The 23,758-nt window shown below is 34.7% G+C and overlaps 2 protein-coding genes and 1 long non-coding RNA gene across 5 annotated transcripts; 1 reads left to right on the plus strand and 2 right to left on the minus strand.

Annotated features, from left to right (window-relative positions):
* Positions 1-121: 121 nt before the first annotated feature.
* On the minus strand, positions 122-6,933 carry LOC106159542 (drebrin-like protein B). Of its 2 annotated transcripts, XM_086999631.1 has the most exons (13): positions 6,807-6,933; positions 6,140-6,195; positions 5,640-5,752; positions 5,384-5,458; positions 4,942-5,082; positions 4,636-4,713; positions 4,304-4,390; positions 3,824-3,943; positions 3,285-3,472; positions 2,835-3,058; positions 2,276-2,398; positions 1,752-1,937; positions 122-1,422 (listed from the first exon to the last, which is right to left on the minus strand). In XM_086999631.1, exons 1-13 carry the CDS (start codon positions 6,887-6,889, stop codon positions 1,280-1,282), a joined length of 1,617 nt encoding a protein of 538 aa, XP_086855757.1. In that variant the 5' UTR covers positions 6,890-6,933; the 3' UTR covers positions 122-1,279. The 2 variants fall into 2 exon arrangements, with proteins under 2 accessions (XP_086855757.1, XP_013391294.2); XM_013535840.2 differs by lacking the exon at positions 3,824-3,943.
* Positions 6,883-19,636, plus strand: LOC106159540 (rho-related BTB domain-containing protein 1). Of its 2 annotated transcripts, none has more exons than XM_013535837.2 (9): positions 6,883-7,041; positions 13,467-13,716; positions 14,458-14,561; positions 14,917-15,108; positions 15,493-16,385; positions 16,653-16,771; positions 17,039-17,281; positions 17,541-17,689; positions 18,306-19,636. In XM_013535837.2, the coding sequence occupies exons 2-9, from the start codon at positions 13,534-13,536 to the stop codon at positions 18,505-18,507; spliced, it is 2,085 nt and encodes a 694-aa protein (XP_013391291.2). In that variant the 5' UTR covers positions 6,883-7,041; positions 13,467-13,533; the 3' UTR covers positions 18,508-19,636. The 2 variants fall into 2 exon arrangements, with proteins under 2 accessions (XP_013391291.2, XP_013391292.2); XM_013535838.2 differs by having other exon boundaries at positions 6,946-7,065.
* A 993-nt stretch (positions 19,637-20,629) lies between these two features.
* On the minus strand, positions 20,630-23,416 carry LOC106159539 (uncharacterized). The gene is made up of 3 exons (XR_001238034.3): positions 23,259-23,416; positions 22,928-22,989; positions 20,630-21,253 (listed from the first exon to the last, which is right to left on the minus strand). It is a non-coding gene; the product is annotated as an uncharacterized LOC106159539 (long non-coding RNA).
* Between the last annotated feature and the right edge of the window lie 342 nt (positions 23,417-23,758).

The raw sequence follows: 23,758 nt of genomic DNA on the forward strand, positions 1-23,758 counted from the left end.
GTGTAATGAGAGGAGATACAGTAAACACATTCCATTATTTGCTCAAATATAGGATACAGCTATTCATATATATATTAATAGTATATTTTGTTAGGCTAGTATTAAAGAATAAACTTCTATATGAACTTTTGTTTTGAATTTATTAACAGAGTAAATAATCGGCAGCATGTTACGTTTGGTGTATAAAGCATGTGGACATGAAAGTGATTGTAGATTTCTTAGTAATACAGACATAAGGTATATAAGATATATTTGTATGACATTCACATATAGATCTAAGCAGTAAGGGGGGGAAATGTTTTATTTAAATAACTACTGGCTCCAAGCAAATATGTCATTACATGATGGAATGTTAATTGCAACATTAAGAGATGAACATGCAAAATAAGTAAGAATCCTTTCACCAGTTTCATGGGTGAATCAGGTGGGACAATACAGAAAAATGCTGTTTATTTCTGATTGGCACCAAGCATATTACTGTTCCCACCCTGTGGAATGATATTCTATATGTTGCATAGGAAGAAAATATAGCATATAATATAGCAGTTTTTGCAAAAAAAAAAAAAATGCTGAAGTCTTAGCAATCTCTCTCTTTTTGTCAACCATGATGTAAACAGACTTTGTATGAAAGCCCAACTAGATGAAAACTGGTAAAATATGCAATTCTTACTAAAATATATATATATATAATATATTTTAATGATGACAATGATGTCATATAAAGTGAGCAAAGCTAGTCATTTAATTTGCATTTTCATGATAGTAATAGATATAACAATCTGAAATAACTACACTTTTCCTTTGTTTGAATTTGTATCGTTGAAAGCCCGTCTCAATTACTTAACAGAAACATTTAGTAATGAGCAACTGCTACAAAGATACATCTGAAAACCTTTTCACCAAAGTTTTTAAACTGCTGCTGATAACAAAAGCTTTTTAAAGAATTTCCAATTTGTTTCACATAACGTTGTCTTCTTCATATAACTGGTCATAGGAAATGATCTACACCAGTAGGTTCAAGCAAAATCATTTCAGTGTCTCATTTGATGTATCATCATTTACCTCCAGCAATCTACTTCTTTCCGATTTTAATGTATAAAATGGTCTAAAAACCTTAGAGTACTAGTGGTGCTGCTAACACCTGATATCACTCAAATAATCTCAAATTTGATCTGGCACAAAATGGGGAGGATATCTTTCCCCCCACTACCACTAACTGTGCCTTTACCAATTGCAACGCATGCTCCTGCCATCTTTATCTTTTAACACTAGCCAGTATCTATTCCTCAATGAGTTCCACATAGTTTGCTGGAAACATTCCATGTGTTCCATCTGGGCCAGTTCCCACCCACCAACCCTCATCCACCTGCTCTATGTTGGTGATGATGTCGTCTGGATCAAACGTTATTTCAGTCTCGTCCGCTACAAGCAAGAGAAATGTTAGGACTTTAGATAAAGGATTTTGGATGGTGAACCTTTGGATTAGAACATTGCTGTTTACAGCTTAGAAGTGATAACTTTGGTGATAAAATAGATAAAAACTGATAAAAGTTAATAATATCTGATAAAATGTTAATCTAGGGCAAAGATTTTAATATGATTTAAATTAAAATAAACAATAATGACATTCAAAACTTAAGATGACCTAGTAACTGTAACAAAAATATTACTACAACAGACATTCCAAACTCTTCAATTGATCAGCATGCAATAAGTACAAACCTGAGCTGAATTGTTTCACCCAGGCTTACCTGCTTGATAATCGTACAAAGCTTTGGCTCTCAGACTGCTCTGCTCCATCATGCCTGATATCCTCTTCTCTGCTCCATGAGCGTAGCCTGCATCAGGGGGTTCATCTTCATGAGCATAACTGGACTCTGGCTCCTGAGTGATAGGGGTCACTTCTGGAGGACCTTCAAACTCCTCACCACCGGGCTCTGAAAAATCAAGAAAAATTCCATGGTATTTTCAATCTTGTTATCACACTGTTAAACATCAGGATGTATCAAAATAATCTGATACTTAATTTCCTTTCTTAATATATTCGAAATATTTTGTCTATCCTGCCACTAAAAGATTAATGACCTAAAAGATATATCTTTCATAAAATAATTCTGGTGTCTTTTATGCAATTAATTGATGTGACAAATGTCAGTGAAACTTCAGTAGTTACATCCATAGGCAATCATACAGCCTACTTATAGTCACTCTAAAACCAAAATGAGACACTTGTAATTGAACTTGGTAACACCAACAGGTAATTTGTCAAACTCACCATCCCAGTTCTGTTCTTCCTCCTCCTCTTCATCTGAATCCTGGCGTTTTGGCAGTCCCTCTGCCAGCAAGTTTCTGGTAGCAGGAACCTCTGAGGTTGGTCTGGACACTGGCTGCTGTGGCTCTGAGACAAAACAAGACAGAGAAAGGTGAAAGTAATGGGATAAACTTAATTTGTTGTTTATTTTATTTACTTTGCCAGTTGATAGAAGTATTGTAAAGGATACTGCAATTGTTTGCAATCCATAAAATGCAAATGTCTCATTTTTTAATAAAAAAAACCCCTGCAAATATTGTACACGTAACCATCTCTGCAAGTTTGAATTACCTAAGGAGCATTTACATGCAAGATTTACCTGATTAAGCTAAGCTTACCAAGAGAGCAAGTGTTTTCCCTATATGCACCAATGCTATCCATGTGCTATGCCTAGGAGTGGGAATGGCAATAAGATGAAGAAGAAAAGGGTTACATATGCTGCTTATTATGCCCAGTTTTTCTTAATCGGGCCAAAATAATAAAGTAACTAAAACCCAGTCATTCATCCACTCATTTTACAAACCTGGTTCTGGAGAAGGTTCTCGGATGGGAGGAGAGGGTTGACGTGGAGGAGATGGTTCCCTCGGGGGTGGCGATGGTTCCCTTGGAGGTGGTGAAGGCTCCCTTCTTGGGGGTGGTGAAGGTTCCCTTGGGGGTGGTGAAGGCTCCCTTGGTAGCTGAATTGGTTCTTTTCTGGGCAGAGGAGCCTCTTGTTGCTGCTGATCCAAGAAGGTGTGTTTTATTTTTCTGGAAACATCAATTGAGATATATATCTAAAAGTATGCAATTTCTTTAATAAAAGTGGAATAAAATGTAAAAAAATTAAAATTAAAAACATTCCAATTTAAGTTTACGGGTACTTTTGCATTAACAAAGACATACATAAAACAAACTTTTCTTCAGTAAACAGCCAATTATTATAGAGATTATTTTCAATCAATATAATAAGTATTGTCAATTTGAAATGTCTTACTTGGGTGGAGCTGGTGGCATTTTCTTCTCTGCTGCATACTGACTAGTGTGTTGTTCAAATTTAGCTCTTGGATCATTTTCTCTTTGTGCAACAAGAGAAGCAGCCTCTGCTGCCCTTTCGTGTCTTAAGGATGATGCACGTTTCCTGCGATCTTCATAATCTTTCTCCATCTCACTCTGATCATGTTCCTATCATAGAGAGATCCATTAGAAAACAGTGTTAGCAGTTTTGCAGTCACTACATTGACAATTAGGTCCTGATGCACAAAATCCTACCAGTGTAAACCCATCCACAAAGCTGTAGACACAAGGCCAAGCAGGCCAGTGCAAAAGTTGAACAGGGACAGATATGCAAATTAAAACTCACTAAAATCATCAATGCAATAGTGTCTTTCATTCCTTTCTCAATCACAATTATTTTAATTAACAAATAAGTGCAAAATTACTCCTTTTTCAATCTAATTATTTCATTTTGCATAATCATTCATTCTTATTTTCTTGACCTGTCAATCACCCATGAAATCATCATATGTATCATACCCAGCGTTTTTTCTCTTCTTCTTTATTATTTTCAGCTGCTAACTTCTCAGCCTTCTTTTGAGCTGCAATAGCTTTTGCCCTCTCTGCTGCCTTCCTCTCTCTTTCTTCATTTTCTCTTGCCTGTATACAGACACGGGTTATGCTACTCAATCATGCATAACATCATCATCATTCCCCTTTCTTAGAATCTTATAAAATCAATTTGTCAATTCCTGATGTGAAGATTTAAATTTGAATTGTTTGCTTATAATATTTGGTTTGGACTGAATCAATTCTTAAAAATTTTCCCAATATATATATTTTGAATCAAATGTTCTGTTCACCAAAGTTTCTTGATTACACATTAGGAATGGATAATTCAATCAGGAAGCTTCCTGTGCTCAATTGAAGTGAATTAGCATTACAATTACAGGGGTGAAACTGAAAGACATTACTGGTGTTTCAATTTGATTTTATTAGAATCATCTTATCAGACAGTACCTCTCTAGCTTTTCTTTCCATTTCAATATTTTTCCTTTCGTTTGCAGATTTACGTTTTTCTTCTGCAATCCGCTGTTGTTCTTCTTTCTTTAGGAAAAAAAATTAAAATTAATCATATTTTTACTGTTTAAATGGAAAAAACACATCCCTTACTGTTTAACGAGTGTTACAGAACACCCAATTTGGCATTTTGTGTTTTTATCATATATGAATAATAATATTACTAATGCTTTGCCATATTAGCAAATAAATGAATGACTTTTAAATCATCACATAAACTAGTGATTTAAAGCACTATTTTGCATTATAAACCACACCACATTGGTTCATACCTCCTGCTTCTCCCAGAACTGATCCCTCACATTAACTTTAATTTCTTCAGCTGGCTTTGTCCTCTTGTATACTGATGACTAAAAATACACAATATGAGTTTTCACATATATTAAAATTAACATTTAAGAAGAATCTTGTACATAACATATTTGTATTCTCATTCCTTAACACAGTTTGCCATCTACAGTCTTTATAAGGGAAAAAAACAAACCATCAAAGATTATTAAACTAGTTAATCATATATCCTAAAGATGTGTTAAGTGTGACAGTTTAATAATGACATAATGTTAGCACCAATGACTTACCACACGCTCCGGTTCAGCCATAGGCTTAGCAATTTCCTTGTGAAAGCTATAGTTAGCACCAGAGGATTTGGCCACCTTGTCTTTAATGGTCTCCTCATCTATATCATCTTCTGTTCTGGCATTAATGGTCACATGGGCCCCCTAGAAAAATAAGTTGACATAAACTGACACTATATATTGTAACACTTGCACTGCATATATTTTGTGTGAACATACCATTACATGTATTAGGATACAAGCATTATTACCCCTCCCCCCCCCCCCCCCCATCCACCCCACAAAACAAACAAACAAACATTTAACAATATTTATCTAATAACAAACCACTGAAGTCAAATTAGTCATGGGATATTACTGCATGTCATTCACAAATTTGTGCTTTGGGCTGTGCATCTGTGACACATGTCATGAAGAAAGTTTTTCCGAAATTCCGTTTACTTACTCTGAACAAATTGTGAATATCATTGATGTGGCGAGCTGCTGCACCTTTCTTTATTTCTGGTACACCTTCACCTTGCTAAAACAGAAGGGACATCATAAATTCAAGCATAAGCTCATTTTTTCTAAATAAGACAATAATTACATGAATTCTGTAACATGCTCCATACAAAATACAAGCATGTACACTCAAATACAGCCTCTCAATTTATTCTCACAACACAACTCTGAAGCTTCAACTGATATAAGCAATTACTTACCCAGTTGATAATAACATTTTTCCACAAATTGGTATTAGGATCTTGTACCCGGCAATAGGCATACATAATTTTCCCACTGTTCAATTCATCTACCATTTCCTCCAGGTCTCCATCTATACAAAAATAACCATTTCATGATAACAGATAAATAAGAATTCCTTAAATTGAAGCTTTATTTATAATTTGACACTCTTGATAATCTTACAAATGTGTTTCTTATTCAGCTTAAGGCTTTTGCAAGATGATTAAATTTTATTCATTTTCTTCTTTTCTTTTATATATATATATATATATATATATAAAAGTAAGATATTTTGACATATTCTAAAGCGACAATATGATTATCTGGACAAGATGTACACATTCCGGTTGGCAAGCATAAGAGAAATAAAGAAAGATAAAACATATCTAAATTGCAATTATAAAAAAACAACACTAAACCTGCCTTTTTACTTTAACAAGGTGCCAAAAGAGGCATGAGAAAAAAAAAAGTACAGTACCTCCCTTCTCAACCACTCGTAGCACATTGCTTGTTCCTTCATATCCAAAAACAGCCCTGAAAGACAGCAGCAATATGGCTTGAACATGCAATTACAATTCGTTGTCAGCCATGTTAACAGAAAGATGTATCAGTGTATTTTTTTTCAAAACTTTTTAAATGTTAAAAAGGGGGTGTGGTCGCTTTGTGAAAGGAAGTCATTGTCATTTGTATTACGAGGGTAAGGTTGTAAACTTGAGAACTTACATGTGATAATATTGGCTATGATGTTTATGTTGACTCGTATGATGCTGAATGCGTGGTAGTAGCAGGGTGATTTTTCGGGGAAATTATTTAGGTAATTGTAACTTCGTCATTAATTGGACAGGAAGATATCCAAACGTCAGTTGTTTCATTTAATAGTTGAAAACTTAAGGACGACCCAGCAATGCAGTAACCCTTGCCTTATCAAAAAGGATCAGAGTGAACTCGGAACCTCAGCATCATTAAAGTATATGCCAGGGCTTGATACGTGACTCACATTTAAGTCTCAAATTCACTGCTGACTTATTTTGCGGACCGTCTCTCGTGGACGGAACTCATGCCGCTGACTTATAATATTCGCATCTCGCTTATCATTTTCAAAATGCAAATCTAATTTAAGTAGACACCTACAAAGGTGTTCTTACCAGTTTGTATCAGATTTCTCGTCTACCACATCTTGCCACGCTGCAAGAAGGGAGTCTTTATTCTTCCGAAGATCCACCGACATCTTCCTTCCTGGTCAGTGCTTGTGCAGTACGTCATCGATTTGGGAAGTGACGTTTTGTACATAATACTTCCATGTGACCTACTTTCATCTGGCAAGCTGTCAGTGTCAACAGACACGAGTGTCAAGTCACAGGCTCACCTGAGAGAAAACAGGTAAAGACAGAACAAGTTATTTGTGTAAGTCATTACGTTTCTGAGACCTTGGCATTAGTTTGTTGTGGTTTTTAAACAAGAAGAGGCATTGCAGCGTAACAGGGCGAGTCTTTTTCTTTGATTTTTGATAGAAATCACTTTAGTAAATCTCGTCATTTGACACATGCTCTTATTAGCAGCACATGCAAGAACTTTTCTGTAGATCATTTGCTTGTCTGTTGACAGAATAATTTTTGGGGAAAATTGAAATTGTCTGCCGTTGGGCTGACTTCCAACAAATGGACCCGCTAGTTCTTAGTAATTATTGTCATTGTTTTAGTGTGACGAAATTTGAACATGTTGGTGTCAGTGCATGGCCTTTGTCTGAGGTAACATTAACCTATGTGTCACAAGCTTAATATGCCAGACATTAGTTATCATGTTGTTAAGGTGGTGACTTATGCATTCATATTGTCCTATCTATTTTACTTCTCTGTTAATATAAATAGAAAATTACTGTTAAGACATACTGAGTAGATCTGCATATTTACCTTTTTTAACTATTTTTTAAAAAATATTTTTATGATAAATAGAAGGATACATTTCATATTTTTCTTTAGCAGATCTTGTAAAGTATTTGAAAAAAAATGACATATTTGTATTAATACCATGATAGTGAATTTTGATAAGCCAGACGTGATTACATCAGTTTTATGATAAAATTGCTGTCTGTGTCTGATACTGTGTGAGTCTGTCTGCTAGCATGTGATAGCACTGAGTATCTATCTATTGATTTAATTAATAGAGAAGAGGATTAATTATTTTCAAGTATTTTCAAGTATAGATAAGAAGGCACCAGCCTATAACAAGTACAACTGATAAATGATATTAACCACATTGGATAAAGTTGCACTTTATCTCCCTATTGCAAAAAAATAAAATAAAATAAATGAAATAAAATAAAATAAAAATAATGATGATCTTATTTGATATTAAGTATTAATACTTAAGTGTGATGTCATCTGTTTTTTCTTAAGGCACAGAAGCTTTGGTAGCTGCACTTATTTCTCTGGTGTATTTTAGTACTTATTGCTCCATTAGTTATTGTTTCCTCATGATGGTCTCAAGGGTAAACAACTCACCAGGCTTACTGACAAAAATAGATGTATTATTCATATCATATAGATAAACATATATATACATCTGATAATACAACCCGTTTTAGCTATTTTAGGTATCATTGTATCAGATATAGTTGCCAAATAGAGCTTATTACTATAATGACATTACATTTACAAAGGCACGGTTATCATTAAAGTTTATCTTGTTCAGTTACATTTTTTATGTCATAGAATATACTGGTATATGTAAGTCCCCTTTCTTTTTAAATCCAGGTAAAAAAGATTTTTCACAGAGACCGGCACTGCCAGATAGCCAGGTGTGACGCAGCCAGAGGCTGTGCTTCAGCACATTTTTGGAAGTAATTAATGGCTCAGTTTTCATTACAAAATGTAGCTATTTGATTAATGATCACCACAGGTACATTTAACAATGGTGACAGTGTTGGTATATCATCTGCTTAATATATCTTCAGGTGTATTGAACATATTCAAAAGGGAAAAGGGTCTTATCAGCTGTTTTGATGACTTTACATGTAATTAATTATTTCAGAGTCTAATTGGGGTTCCGGTGACATCATTTATAATAAATAACAGTCCCTGTGGCATCAGTTATAATAAATAGCAATAAATTACTTAATTATTTGTTTGTAACAACTGTAGTAGTATGTACTGAATGTGCCTTTACTTTTATTTTGGTATCTGTTCTTACTGTAACTAAATCAGTTCATGCGCAGTGGTTTTTAGGCTGATCTGAATATCATCAGCAGTTATATTTATTTAACTTCAGATTTAATCATTGCTAAAAACACCTAGCAGGTTTACTTATTTTTCTAATTCTTCTAGTTCTTACTTATTATAATCAGGCCTGGTATATAAAGTATAGCTATAGTACCTACAGTACTTTGGTACATAAAGTTTTTTTTCTAAATATGTGCTTCAAAATACAGCTTAATTTACCTGGGTAAACTTATTGACACCTGTTTCCAAACAAAGTCAATAAGCTTACTGTAAATTTGCTGTAAGAAAATTAAACAAATATGATACAATACTTAAACATGTTATGCAATGTATTTCTCTTATTATATTTGAAGATTACATAAGGTTATGCATGTGCATGTTCAATAGTATTATGCAGTATTTACCCCCAATTCCCAGTTATATAACATAATTTGGCATTTTTTTTTACTTCTATGAATTATTTACAATGTTTATTTACTCAGAACATATAGTCTTAAATGAACCATCATGATGGCAATGTATAAATGCTGACTATAGGATTGATTCATGCCAGTAGATTTTAATCACCTTTTTTGGATTCATCTTTCATGTGACTGACAGAAATGCCTAGAACTCCATTGTACATTTATGAATTTATTTATTTTTTTTACATTACACTTTGATGAAATTTAAAATGCTGAACTGTCATGCTTAAGAAATTATCTATGATGGATGCAGTTCACTTTGATGAAATAAAATAACAATGAACTGCCTTGTTTTAGAGACAATCCATTATGGATAAGTAATATGTTATGTCCAATAACAACCAGTTGCAGTTTATTGATGTTGGTAATTTCCTTGTCATCTTTTATATTTTCTTTACATGATGAGATCTATTATGATCTATAGATGTATGGTATATTTCAGTACAGATAGAGGAGGATTTGCATTATTTTAGACAGACTGTTTCTTAAATTTTGTTTAATTCCTAAGCTCAATTTCATGCAATATCAATTAATTAACTCTGTTGTTTCTTTTAGCCTTGATGTATCGTTTTTAGACTGGTCAAAATCCTCTTGTTGCATGAGACTAATATAGTTGTTGTAATGCACCTTAAGCTGAAACCAATTTGGAATGTTTGGCATGTTGGCTTATAGTCCTCTTTGATATTTATCTTCCTGTGGTACCTGTCTAGACACATACCTGTCACAAATCTCAGGCAAAATTGTTGGTAACCAAAAAACAGTAGAGATATAATACAAGAGTGGCCATAATCTTCAAGAGCTTATCTTATATCCATTTCTATCTGAATGCAGACTGCATGGACCAAAATTGTTCCTATATTAAAGTTACATGTCAAGCCAATGTGGGTTGCTGGTAACACATACATGGTACATGTGTGAACAGCTTCCAGTAGTTTCTTATATACTAAAATGAAGTCAACATGCCAAGTCATAAACCAAAATGAGTGAAACCAAGAATACACAGCCAGCTAGCTTACTATTTTTAAAGTTGTTTTTTTTTTTTTTTTGAAAAAGTGGGCCTTTTTTTCCTTAGTTGTCCCAATTTGAAAAATATAACATTTTCATTGTCTTCCAGATTATGTCAAAAAAATTTTCATTAAAAAACTTTTTACTTAAAAGATGATACAAGTATACTCAGTTTTGTTTCTGTCATTCAAATATGGAATAATGTATATTTGTCTGCAACCCTTACCATATTTTATGAGGTGATTTATTGACATTCAAAGCTTTTGGAAAAATCTAATGTGATGGTTGTCAGATAAGATAGGAATCATCTAATGCTTACTCGAAGTGGTCATAATTTAAGAGGTAAAAAGGAAAATGCACTGGGTCACCTTAGTATGATGACGAAGCCTCTTTTAGGAACAGTTGCTTACATATTAGACAAAGACAAGGAACTGGACTGCTTCTTGTGACCTTTAAAAGGAGTGATGTTCATTGTATAATAATATATGCCATACCTGGTACATGGTACTAATTCAAGCATTTTACCAGCAGACTAGCTGAGACTGGACAAATTGTCCATAAATCTGGTGTCACCGTTAAACAAGATTGCTTGAGGGTTGAGTTTTAGAATGCTTAAAATGAGAGAGACATATATAATAGTCGCCAAGTGATGTCTCCTACATCTCTGGTCAAGTAGTGAGCACTGACTGGTCACTGTGGAAGGGCTAGCCTATAGCACCCAAAGCAATAAAACTTGCATAATATAATACTTTTCAAAGCTTGTGGTATAATAATTGTAATTAGTAGTAAGTGAGAAGGAAAGCAAAAGAATTTATTTTTCTTACTAGTATACAGTACTTGACCATATATGGTTAGATTCAGGAAATGTCAGTCTGCTAGGAGACTGAGTGCTTTTTTGTGTCCATTTTGTGATGGATGTTAGGTGGTTTCCAGTCAAGTTAGGTCATTCTATCTCTATAACCATCTCAGCCACATGACTCACCCCTTGCAGTCACAAATGCGCTTGGAGCTAGAACAATAGTTATAATGTTTTTTTCCTTCAGTATTAAAATGCATAGATTAGTCAGTTTGAAAAATAAATGACAAAGTTATGACAATTTAAAAAAACATTATTAGGTACATTGTTAACACAGACAACTGCATTTTTGAAAAACATTGTTATTTGATACTTAAGTGAGTTTGCAGAGAATAAAATAGCAAATGGCACAATTAGCCTTACTTTCCATGCCGGTATCTATATATTAAAACCACATACATTTTGCAACAATAGATATGTATTAGGAAGATGCATTTAAAGTACAATAAGCAAACTATATATATGGATGACAAATGGATATTTCCTGTCAAAATTCAAGTTACAGGCATCATAAATAAAGCAACTTTTCCATGTATGTACTATAAAGCATTCTGCCATATATATATATGTATATGGCAGAATGCTTTATAGTACATACATGGAAAAGTTGCTTTATTTATGATGCCTGTAACTTGAATTTTGACAGGAAATATCCATTTGTCATCGAGACACTGAGATGAAATATTGATTTGTTTGGTGCCTCATCTCAGTGCAATCTGTGCCGAAAAGATCCATGGCACTTGCAGGGAAGAAATGTAATCTCATGTAATCTGTGGAATGAATGAGAGCACAGATTGATTTTTTTACGCACTCTGTATACAGTAGTTAAGTATAGGCTGTTGGGCAGCGGATGTTGTTAAGCTATTTTTGGGCAATGAATTGTTCAGTTTCTTGAGTGCTATTGCTAGTGGGCCCAATGCCACAGCCAGGAATACCACCACAAACTTGTTTTTCATTAAGTCACATTCAGCTCTGATATTTTCTAGTTTCAATTTTTTTAAGCACTGTCTACCCAAATTAAGTTTTTGCTAATTTACTTTAAATTGTTACAACCATAATGGTTCATTGTTATGATATGTACCTCTCCTTGCAGTATCCTGAGATCTTTTACATATGTCATGTGGGATACATGTAGAAGTAGTTTGAGGATCGATGCATCTGTACTTTCATATTAAGATTTTGATTGTGGAAGCACCAAAAGGGCTTCTGCATCTTGTAAGGACTGAGAATGTATTTATTAGGGTGTTGTAGTTTTTTTCCTACATTCAGTAGGTAGTGGGTCATACATAAACATTGCAGTTATTTGTTTGAAACACTGAATTTGTCACACTGAAGTGTAATGATAATTATCTGTGATAAAATAAACATTAGGGTTAGCCTTATTACTGTCAGACGGCTTGTAGAGATAACTTGGACGAGCTCTTGCATGTGCCATTACCACTGTTGAAGTATATAAGTATGCAGTATACCTTGAAACACAATTTATAATCACTTTTTAATAGGTGTGGTCTTTTTAATGGTAAGTCTTTAGTTGTTCCTTTATTCTTTTTTTTCTCAAACATGCAGTAAAAATGCTTTTGACTCACAAATTTTAGAATGTTTTTTAAGGTAAAGGCCAGGCACTCCCGAGGTGAGAACATTTCCACCATGGCACGGTGTGTGTGTGTGTGTGTGTGTGTGTGTGTGTGTGTGTGTGTGTGTGTGTGTGTGTGTGTGTTTGTAAGGGGGGGGGTTTAAACAAACATCTTTTAAGATTAAAAAATCTTTTTAGTTAGGCAATGGTGTATATATGGATCTACAGCTGAACTCGGTGTGCTCAGTTGTGAGGCATGAAACCTGTTTCACTATGAGTGCAGAGAATATTAGATTAGATGGAAAAAAGGGAAAAAACAACTGCACATACTTAGTAAACAGTCTGTTCTGATCATATGTCACATAATCCTGTTTCACCAGTGTATATGCGTTTTTACCACCAAATGGTGTCAGATCATCTTTCTCTAATGTTTTCTAATGGTACACAATAAAAGTCGTCGATTCAAAAGGAACTATATTGGAAAAAGGCATACCTGTATCACTGTATTACACACTGAATCTGATTGGCATACTTGTGACTAAGACCAGCTGTATTGTCATTTTTATTGTTTAAAAGGTACACATTTGGTCCTGTAGTTGCCTTACAAAAAAAAAAAAAAGTGATAATATTAATAATAAAAATGATAATAATGACAATAATTATCATCCTCGTTCCTATTTCTATTTCAGATAAAACAACGTAAATCAATAAAAGATGAAGTAAGACACAGATGAGATACTTGAAGAAAATCTGAAAATGATAGATCAACAGCAGTCACACCATGAAGTGGTGAAATGTGTGGTCGTTGGAGACACAGGAACGGGGAAGACACGCTTGATCTGTGCTCGTGCATGCGGGACGAGTTACTCCTTACCGCACCTGATGCACACACATGTGCCCACGGTTTGGGCTATTGATCACTACAGGCACGATTTGGAGGTATTATGAGTGCATGTGCAAAACTATTTGCAGACCAGCATGAATGCAGGTGTATGAATATGCATCTATTGATACCTAACTGAAAAAAGGGAAATATTAAGAGTTATGTTTGGTAGCCATTAAGTTAACTAAAATATGCAGATCTGTATTTGTAGTACTAAAACACCAAAAACATTTATCGTCGCCAGAGCTAGCTCTAGGATTTTGACCTTATTGCTGATAACAAATATTTGTCTTAATCTTATAAAGATAATGTCACCCAGCTTAAGATATATTGACCTCAAAGGTAGAGTGCAAGCATATGAATACCAGGTCACTTACATGTAGCTTCTTAAAGATCCACAAATGCATATTTACAAATTAAGTTTCAGTTCTGCTTGTATTTTGTCCCACAGTGTACAAAATTGTGCAATATATGTAATATAAAAAGAGCTAGGACATAAATAACATAAATTGTAACCCTACATATACTGCAAACTTTTTTTGTGAACAATTAATAGACAGATAATTTACATTTAAAGGATAATAGTAGGTTTGATTTCATTCTGCATCCTCTGAGTGCTATGCAGCAATTGAAAGCAGCAGACAATTTTAAGTTTCCTTGCAGAAACATTTTTTAAGAGAGTCATTCATGTATGTCATATTAATCTGAAGTTGTTGCATTTTCATGAGTGGAAATTTGGTATAAAATTTTGGGAAAAAATGTACATATTTACTGATTATTTTTTTATATTGCTAAAGGTCCTGGAGCGTTCCTACTGCAGTGTGGACAAGGTGGATGTGTCACTAAGACTTTGGGACACATTTGGTTATCATGGAAAGGACAGAAGATTTGCATATGGAAGGTAATTGGATACATACGTACATATTGAATACATACAAGTAGATATACATGGTTTTATAGAGGAAATACTAAATAATACTAGTCATTATAGCCTGACAGCATGTTTCTTATCCAACAGTGGAAAGGCTCAGCATGTGTGATTTCTTTGGGAAAAAACATTTAAAAAATCCTCTTTTAACAGTTTTCTAGTACTAGTACCTACACCCAACATTCTATAGATGGCCAAACTCAGAAACATTCTACATACCATTGAAGATGATGCAAAATTCTAATGCATGGTAGAGGTCCTTTCGTTATGCATTTTCTAAGTCATTTGAATTTGGTGAACACAGTCTTATTCTATTTCTTTATTACAGAGCTGATGTGGTTCTTCTGTGCTTCTCAGTTGTACGACCAAAAACCTATTACAATCTGGTCAGTGTGTGGTATCCAGAAATACAGGAGTTTTGCCCCGATACCCCTATAGTGCTGGTAGGCTGTCAGGTGGACCTCAGACATCTGTACATGGACAAAGACTTCATTAAGATGGACAAAGGGCCTTTTTTCAAGTAAGAAAACATGTAAATGATAAGTTTTTTTTTCCATTGGTGCATTTTTTGCTTAGTGAAAATTATGGTAAGGGCTGTAACCAGGGTGGGGTCTTTTTCAGAAAAAGTGTACCTTTTTACGTACCAAAAAAAACCCATGTGTTCATACATTCTACTAGTATATCAAATTTTGATTCAAGCACACCTTTCCCCGACTAAAAGGGCAGAAAGTTCAAATCTGCCAAACCTCCCTGCCAACTAGCCTGATGGTTGAATAATATTGAACTTTTATAAACCAGAATTAGTACAAAAAGGATGCAATTAAATATCCTGCCATTTTTATTTTAATGACCCCATTCATTGAATACATTATACTAGTACAAAAATAATGCATGTCCCTTGCAGGCCAATTCTAGAAGAAGACATACTGACTCCAAAAGATGGACGCAAAGTAGCAAAGAAAATTGGTGCTTATTACTATGAAAGTAGTGTTTATAGTAGATATGGAGTTGAAGAAGTCTTCACGAATGCTGTCAGAGCTGCACTTTACCACAAACGCCAGAAGAAATTCTGGAAGACTCAGTTGAGAGGAATAAAACCACCGTTATGCCAGGAACCATATTTGCCTCCAATGCCCAAACCACCGCCAGTACAAGTGCCCGAGATGCTGAAGTCTTTTGATCTGTCTGGTTTGCTCTCTAGCAAGGCATTCAGTGATATTACTCTACAGACTGGTGATGTCTGTATTCAGGCTCATAGAGTTTGCTTGCTGACTGCATCGCATGTATTTTGTGATCTCCTTATTCATAACATTGGACAACGGGTGGAAAACCAATGCGAAACCCCCACCAATGGTGCCACTACATGTTGCACTTCTGCTAGGACTGCTGATGCTTCAGAAAGACTGCTTCCCCTCACTGATAGTGACAACAGCTCAATGGAAGTGGAAACAAGCCAGGATGAGACAAGTACCATTGCTTTAAATCACCCTGCGTTTTTATCTATTCAGCGGAGAAGTTCGGAGGGAGAAATCTTACTTATTCTCAATAGTGATATAACTCCAGCTGCTCTACAGTATGTGCTCCACTACCTGTACACTGGGAGAGCCTTGGAGAACCACACTGTGCTTGCTGAGGCCAAATGTGCAGCTCAACTGCTGCAATTGACTGATCTTGTCACCATGATCACAAACATTGAGAATAGGGATCAGATTTTGAACAAAGAGTTTGAGGAAGCTTTCTTCAAACAGAGGTGCTTTCAACTAAAAAAGTTGGTTCTGGATACAGGGCTCTTTGCAGGTGAATAATTTAATGCCAGTGATGTGATGTTTTCAGGTATATATATTAGAACCATGCAGTCTCCATCATTTGGAAAACAAATTATTATTTTGAATAATGCAGTCACTGATAAACTTTTTTAAGTGGAAGTAAGCTTTTAAGAGTTGGTTTTTTATGTTTTGAAAAAAAATGCTACCATTTGATACAGTTTCAACATTTTGTCTACTGAAGTTTTCAAAAAGTAGTAGTATTTTTCAAATTCTAAAATATTCTTTTCCATTCATCCAGATGTCCATTTCCAAGTAGATGATGGATTAGTTCCAGCCCACAAGGCCTTACTTGTCAGTAGCTGTGACCCCATGCTTGCCATGTTCAGTGACAACTTCAAGGAGAGTGCTGCAAAAGTGGTAAGTTTCTATATGGCTTACATGTACAAGTAGTTATTAAATACATTGGCCAAAGTGGTTATCTTTAAATTAAAATCTATAAGAAGTTGAAAATATCATATTCATGGTCACAATTAATTAGGTTTTTGATATATTCATTTTGCTTGGGTGGTGAAAGGCCTCGATTGAAAAAAAAATTTTCCCCTTTTTTTTTTACTGATACTTCAAAACTGATAACTATTTGTCAACAGACAATGTAAAACAATTCATCTGTGTATTGCTTCTCAGGTTTGTTTCCCTGGTATGACAGGGGACACATTCAAAACCCTCCAACACTACTTGTACACTGGTCAGATGCCTGACAGCCTGTACAATGTGGACCCCATTGACCTTATTGCTGTGGCAAACCGTCTTTGTCTTCCCCACTTGGTGTCCCACGTGGAGCTCGAGGTGATCAAAGAGTTCACAGCCAGTGCTGAGGTGGGGGAGGACATCAACAGGGATGTTATGAACCTTCTTGTCATGGCTGAGGTAAAAGATTTCCATCTGAAGTTCATTATGTGTTAAATTGTGTACATAGGCTACATATGTAATGTTTTATTAATAGTTTTCTTTATATTTTCACAAAATTTATAATAAACTTTCCTCAACTGTTTTTCACATTTAAAACATACACATTGTTAGGAACTCAACAGGAAAGGTGCGACCATTGTCTTTTTGAAGATTTGCTTGTGTTCTCCATTAAATAACAATTGTATGAAATGTTGAAATAGTATTTCCTAATTTTCAGCTCCACAATGCCCACCAACTTACAGAGTGGTGCCTCTACTGGCTCACAGTGCAATATTCCACAGTGTTCAGAAAGCACCAAAGGCAATTCAAGACTTTGCCCACAGAGATGCAGACTTACTTAACAAAGCACAGGTGGCCACCACTTTGGTATGTGTTTTTTCATGATATTGTGTTTTCACACACTCGGACTGAAACTGACCTTAAAGGTACATGGTCATAAACAGTTTGAGTTCAGATATTGAGTTGGGACATACTGTCAGATTGTACAAACCCCAAGTTAAGTAGACATTGGTCACCTTGAAATTTGAATTATCTTTAACTTATGAAATAATTTTCTTCTTTGGCCATAGCTAAACTTGATAAGCACATTACCTTTTACGGATTATTGGGAGGGTTCAGAACCAGTATATCCGCAGGCTAACTAGTTGGCAGATCAAATACGGCACGCACTTGCCAATGGATTCCTGCTTTCCATGCGGCCCATCCCAGTAGGACCAGAGCAATCTTGGCAGGGTTTCGAGTGGATGCCACCATATTTGATCCAGGGACTAGTTAGTCCACAGATCAACTGGTTCTGAATGCCCCTATATTTAGGTACATTGTATCTCAAATTTTCTAGTCTATAAATTACTGAGTTATGTGGAACCTCCTGTGCTTTTTTCTGATGTGATGCTTCTAGGTCAATAAATATATCTTAGTCTTCTAGTGTGCAATATCTAGGGTAATACATATTTAATATTCTTTTTTTTTTCTTTTATGAAAGGTACCTTCGTGAAAAATTTTCTCATGAAAAGGCACTAAAAGAAGAAGATAAAGGCCTAGGGAAGAACAAGATGCCGTATCATTTGAAGAACACTCAGAGAAGCAGCTCAGAATCTGGATGTCTTTGTTTTGCTCTAAGAGGTCACCATCGCAGAGAGCTGCAAGACAGATCAACTTTTCCACAAGCTTCTTTAGAAGACTGATCAATACAAATGGAGAACTTTTACCATTTCCATTACCCTATGTGGCCCTTGAAATAGTACTTTTCAAAACCTTTTTTTTTTTTTCAAAAAAATAAGTGCTGCTTTTTGTACCATACTGTTTAAGGAGGGATGTGTGATTTGGATTTGCAGAAAATAGTGGAACTTGAATTACTACATATAAGTAATATGCATACTTTTTAATTCCTTTTTTTTTTTTTTTTTTTTTTTTTTGCAAAATGTAGCCATTATAAGGTGGTTTTAAGTTAGGTTCAAGCATGCTGATAGTGGAAGTGAGATTTTAATGATCTGAAACTTTGGGTGCATGTTTTAAGCTTGCCTGTGCATTCAACTCTTATTGCTTTAGATTATAGCTTGTATTTTCGCAGCATTTTCACAATGATTTTAGTTAACATGTTGAAGGAGTGTTTAAATATTTTGTGTTAGTTAAAACTATCAAATATATCGTTTGTTAAAGGTGCTTTTATGCTCTGTTTAAGATTCTGGATGCCACTGCAGAGTTGTTGAATTTTTTTTCAGTTGTGTTTTGGAACTGACTGCAGATTGCAGGTTGAATTCTTCACGTTGAAAATGTGATATACATGTAGGGTGCTTAAATGAAAGAATGTTGTTTCATTAGTAAAACCTTTGTAACTAATTTAAAATGGTTGAAAAGTATGGAATTTTAATTTTTAAATTAAAATCTTAATTGAAGGTCATTATATATGTTAATATTGGGGTTCGTTCTCTTCCAATGCTGTACGATGATGATGATAGTGGATAAATGTGTCTTCTATTTATTGGACAGCTGTACAGAAAAATAATCTCACTGTAAACAAATCGATAAATCAACAAATCTTACAAACTCATGCTTTTGTGTATGTGTATTTATGTTTGTTTTTACAGACTGCTTCTAAAATGTGGAGTATTAATTGGCAACTGAAAACAGTAGTTTGTAAAGTTGACAATTATAGAACTGAAGCAGTATTTTGTTATATATTTATAAAGTCACGTTTGTAGTAATCTCTGTTGTACGTAGAACTTTCAGTCTTGTATGAACTTGGACTGTATTTTGAACTGAACTTTATCAACAGATACACCCTTAGATAAGTTAATAAATTTGTAATACATACGTTTGAGGATTTTTTTTTTTGAAGGACAGATGGATTTTCTCCAAAACTGTGTATAACTAGTGTTTGTGTGTGTGTAAACAGCATATCGTCTGAACAGCCAGAGATTTTGAGATATGGTACGTGTGCCCACCTAACCGTTTTCCTCGTTTCATTTTCTACTTCCCTGAGGTGCTTATTTTGGCATCGGATGGACCTCCGTAGCGTTTGCTGGCAAGAAATTGTGCTTAGTTTTTATTCTTTCGTTTTGTAAAACATCGTCTTTTTCTTTCGAAATGTTGTTTTTATTGAAATTTGTGGTTTTCTTCAAATTCGGTAGGTCCATAGTATCTTCCTTTTTTACTTTGAAACCATTATCCAACAACATTTCTGAGATACGTGCAGATGGTGAGAATCGTGTTAACATTGGCAGACTCTGTAAGGAAGGTACGGGTATAATGAATAACAGAAGTAGTTTGTTACGGATAATTGGTAGAACCGAGTATCCTTTTCTCGGGACACATGTTTTTGGGAGATTGTTTTTTCACAAACCTGAGTACGATTAGTTTCAAACAGCGCGAACCCATTCTTGTGATATGCAAAAGCGTCTTCAAAAACTGGAGTGCACTGCCAATACAAATGAAGCCGTGCACAAGGCAAGGAACTCTCAGAAAAACGCTTTTAGTTAGCCGCTATATGACTACACAATTGTAACTTCGAGCCGCCGACATTATATGCCCAAAGAGGTATTGTATGCTACAGTATATATGTAGCGAGTAATTTATGTGATTAATCAACATCGAGTAACAAGAACCGTTTAAAATATTCTGTGTGTGTACCACAAAGTTTTTCCAGTATCAATGTAGCCATAATATCGCGGGCGTCTTACTAGCGATTTTTAACGTTTTGACCGTAAAATGTGGGAGATTAATCAAAGCGAAATTCACTTCTATGATTGACGCAACTTTTTTTTTATTTTTCCTAGTTGCTTTTAAATAATCAAGGGAGTCCACGAATTGCATGTCATTAAATGCATTTATTCACGGACAATGTAAGTCAATAACTACGAAAGATTGATATCTTTTCAGTTAAATCTTTTCAGCTTTGTTATTACCGTTTATTCCAATAATGCGATTAAAGATCAAAGAAGAATCCCTTTAATTTTTTGCTTATGATAACGTCTAGAAGTTTTTTCAATATCACATTTTTATCAAATTACCACAAGTGTATCACAGAGAAAGTAAGATTACAATTTAAGACAAAAAAAAACAAAGTCTGTTATTTGGAAATATCAACATCGACATGCATTAGCTACTGAAAGGCTATGCAACAATTTTCCCGCGCAATGCGCGGTCGTCAAAGCCATCGATGCTTCGTCTTGATAATGTCTCAAACTGCAAATATAGCAGGCGTCATCAGTTCCCTTTTTTTTTCCTCATTGGCCATGGAAATAAGTCGAAATTCCGAAGGATTTCAATCAAGCAAAGTCAGTATTCACACAGTTTCTAAAATTCAATTGCAACCCCCTTTTCACAACGGTAGAATTTGCGGCACTTTCTGAACAAGTGAGTGTAGATACCATCCGATCGATCACTGCAATCCAGGCTACAACGGGAGTTTCGGTAATAGCTGTCATGCCCCTGCATAAACGGAAAAAATAAGCAAAAAGCAGTGTCAATTAATAAATAAGATTGCGTTAAATATATATTTCTTTCTTAAAAGATGTTGTATAATCATGATAATAATAATAATAATAAACTTTATTTTAAAGAGGGTAAAACATGTTAAGTGCGCACACTTATCTTACACATGGCCCTAATTTCATAGCATTGAATATACTACTTATCCTTTTTAGTGATTTAGATAAATGACGATTTACGATGTCGACCATCAAGTTAAATTGAGGCAAATTGAGGATAAACAAGAACGGGAAGGATATAAAAAACGAAGTTCTAACATAAAGCGCAATTTCTTTTCATCAAAAAAGAGATGGTTGGAAACGGAATGTTTTAATAGATTCCTTCGAGGGATGTGAAAACTCAGATAAGCTGTTTAACACTGAGAGATTATTGGCAAGATTTCCACCAAATTACTCTCCCATGAAGGCATTGGTCACTTTTTTCCATGGAAAAATTCCTTATTTTCCTTTTTTTCGTCGGTAAAACATTCCACATCAGATCATACAATCTTTTTGCATGTATTTTTTGTTTGCGCTTCAGTTTACTTAATGAATCAGATTGCCTTAAAAGTCAATAAAACCCGCGCGTGCAATCAATGCTGTCAACACTAATCTACATTCTTTGAGGTTTGTTATGTAAGCACTGCTTTAACAAAAAACAACAACCTAGCCAAGCCCAATGATCGTGTTTAATATCAAACTAAAAGCCACAAATTTGCAAAGTAAGAATTTTTACGTAGAAAGTTTGTTGGGAGTGGAAATGGGTTTGGCGCTACCTTCTACCTACAAATTTTCTTCTCTGAAACACCTTTTTCAAAGACTTCCTGGGATCTTAGACTGCAAAAATGAAGATTTTTTTCAGAAAGGTTGAAAGACGATACGTATTCGTAGTTGCATGGTATATCATAGTTTTTACTGAAAATATTTGTTGAAATATATATATTTTATGTGCTGGTTAATTGCTAATTGAATTTAAATGGAATTGGTGCACCGCTATAATATTTTCAAGCTTCCTTAAAACAAACCCTGATAAATATTCCGTCATGTGCTTGAACCAGCTCTTTAACATACTCCATATTAAATCATGCCTCAAAATATCTGAGAAACAATTTCGCTGTTTATTTTTACAAAGAAATGATAAAAGTACATTTTGGCAAAACAAAAATTTTGCACCACCACTATCCAATAGCCTTTTTTGATTGAAAACTGCTACGTCTTTCAGACAAATAAATCATTTAGTTTTAATTAATTTTTTTTCATAATCTTGAGGTATTTTAAGCAAAATATAAGTCTACTTTTCATGAGCGTGGAATTTGATTTTGAAGAATTAAAAGAAATTATGATTTTTTCTGGTGCCAATGATTATTGCCTAACATTTATTGTATTGTGCATTTCCAGATTTTTTCTTTACTAAAGTCAAGTGTTCGTTCATATGCTTTCTTTGCAATGTCAAATCACAAAACAGCGAATAGATTTGCATAGCGTTGCAATTTTTGTGCACTGAAAGCAATAATTATAATTCATTAAGTTGGCGGATGCCTCTGAAGCACAAGTATCTGAATGGAATCAAAATTAATTAAAACAGTACTCCCCACATTTGGTCGCTTTAAGGACTAAAGAGCAATAGGAAACTCACCCCTCTGTCAATATTAGGAAAAGCCACCACTGTAGACAGCATCACATTCAAAAGGAGTACACCTGCAATGATAAATTACAATAACAGTGATCCTAGCTGCCTCTAAACTTATAAGACTTTCATACGATAATCAGTTTTATCAATAGTATCATATGTGTTCATAATGTTGGCGTCCTTGTTAGGAAAGATTGACCCTTTTTAGCGGTTTTTCCTTTGTGGCATTGATATCTCAAAATATTTATCAATATTCAACTTCACTACAGATGTATTATTTTGTGAAGGCTTAACGAGATCGACATCTGGGAAAACACCAGACACAGCTCTCTCCTACCTGCCAAATACAACGCTCTCTTCTGCATGTTAGTATAGTAAGCCCGGTGGTCGTAGCTGAACGCTCTTCAAGTAAATGTCCTCCTGAAATCAGGACCGGCGCCTTTTAAGTGCTTGTAATCCTGCCAACTTTGTTTTTGTACAAGCGAATTAAACGTGAAACAAATTCTGTTAAAACTGCCTTGGCTTATTCGTTGGATAAATATTTCACTTTGAACTTTTTTTTCCGTCGTGGCATAGTTTTCTCATGATCCCGTGCACCCGGTGGCCTCCACCAACAAAAATAGTTTCAATTGTGGAATGAAAGGTTCCGAGAAAAAAAAAAAACAACGAATCCTGATAAAATAGTGAACTGTTTTGAGATGAACAAAATTCACTTGTACGTGAAGAAATATTGAGGAATTTATCTATCGGTTGTATTACAAGGAAGCATGTTTTCAATTGATTAACCTAATTTAAACGCATAAGATGTTTCTGCAGCTGAAATCAAACTGAAATTCT

Source organism: Lingula anatina, chromosome 1, assembly GCF_051362555.1.
Source record: "Lingula anatina isolate TDL-2025a chromosome 1, LinAna3.0, whole genome shotgun sequence".
Classification (NCBI taxonomy): domain Eukaryota; kingdom Metazoa; phylum Brachiopoda; class Lingulata; order Lingulida; family Lingulidae; genus Lingula; species Lingula anatina.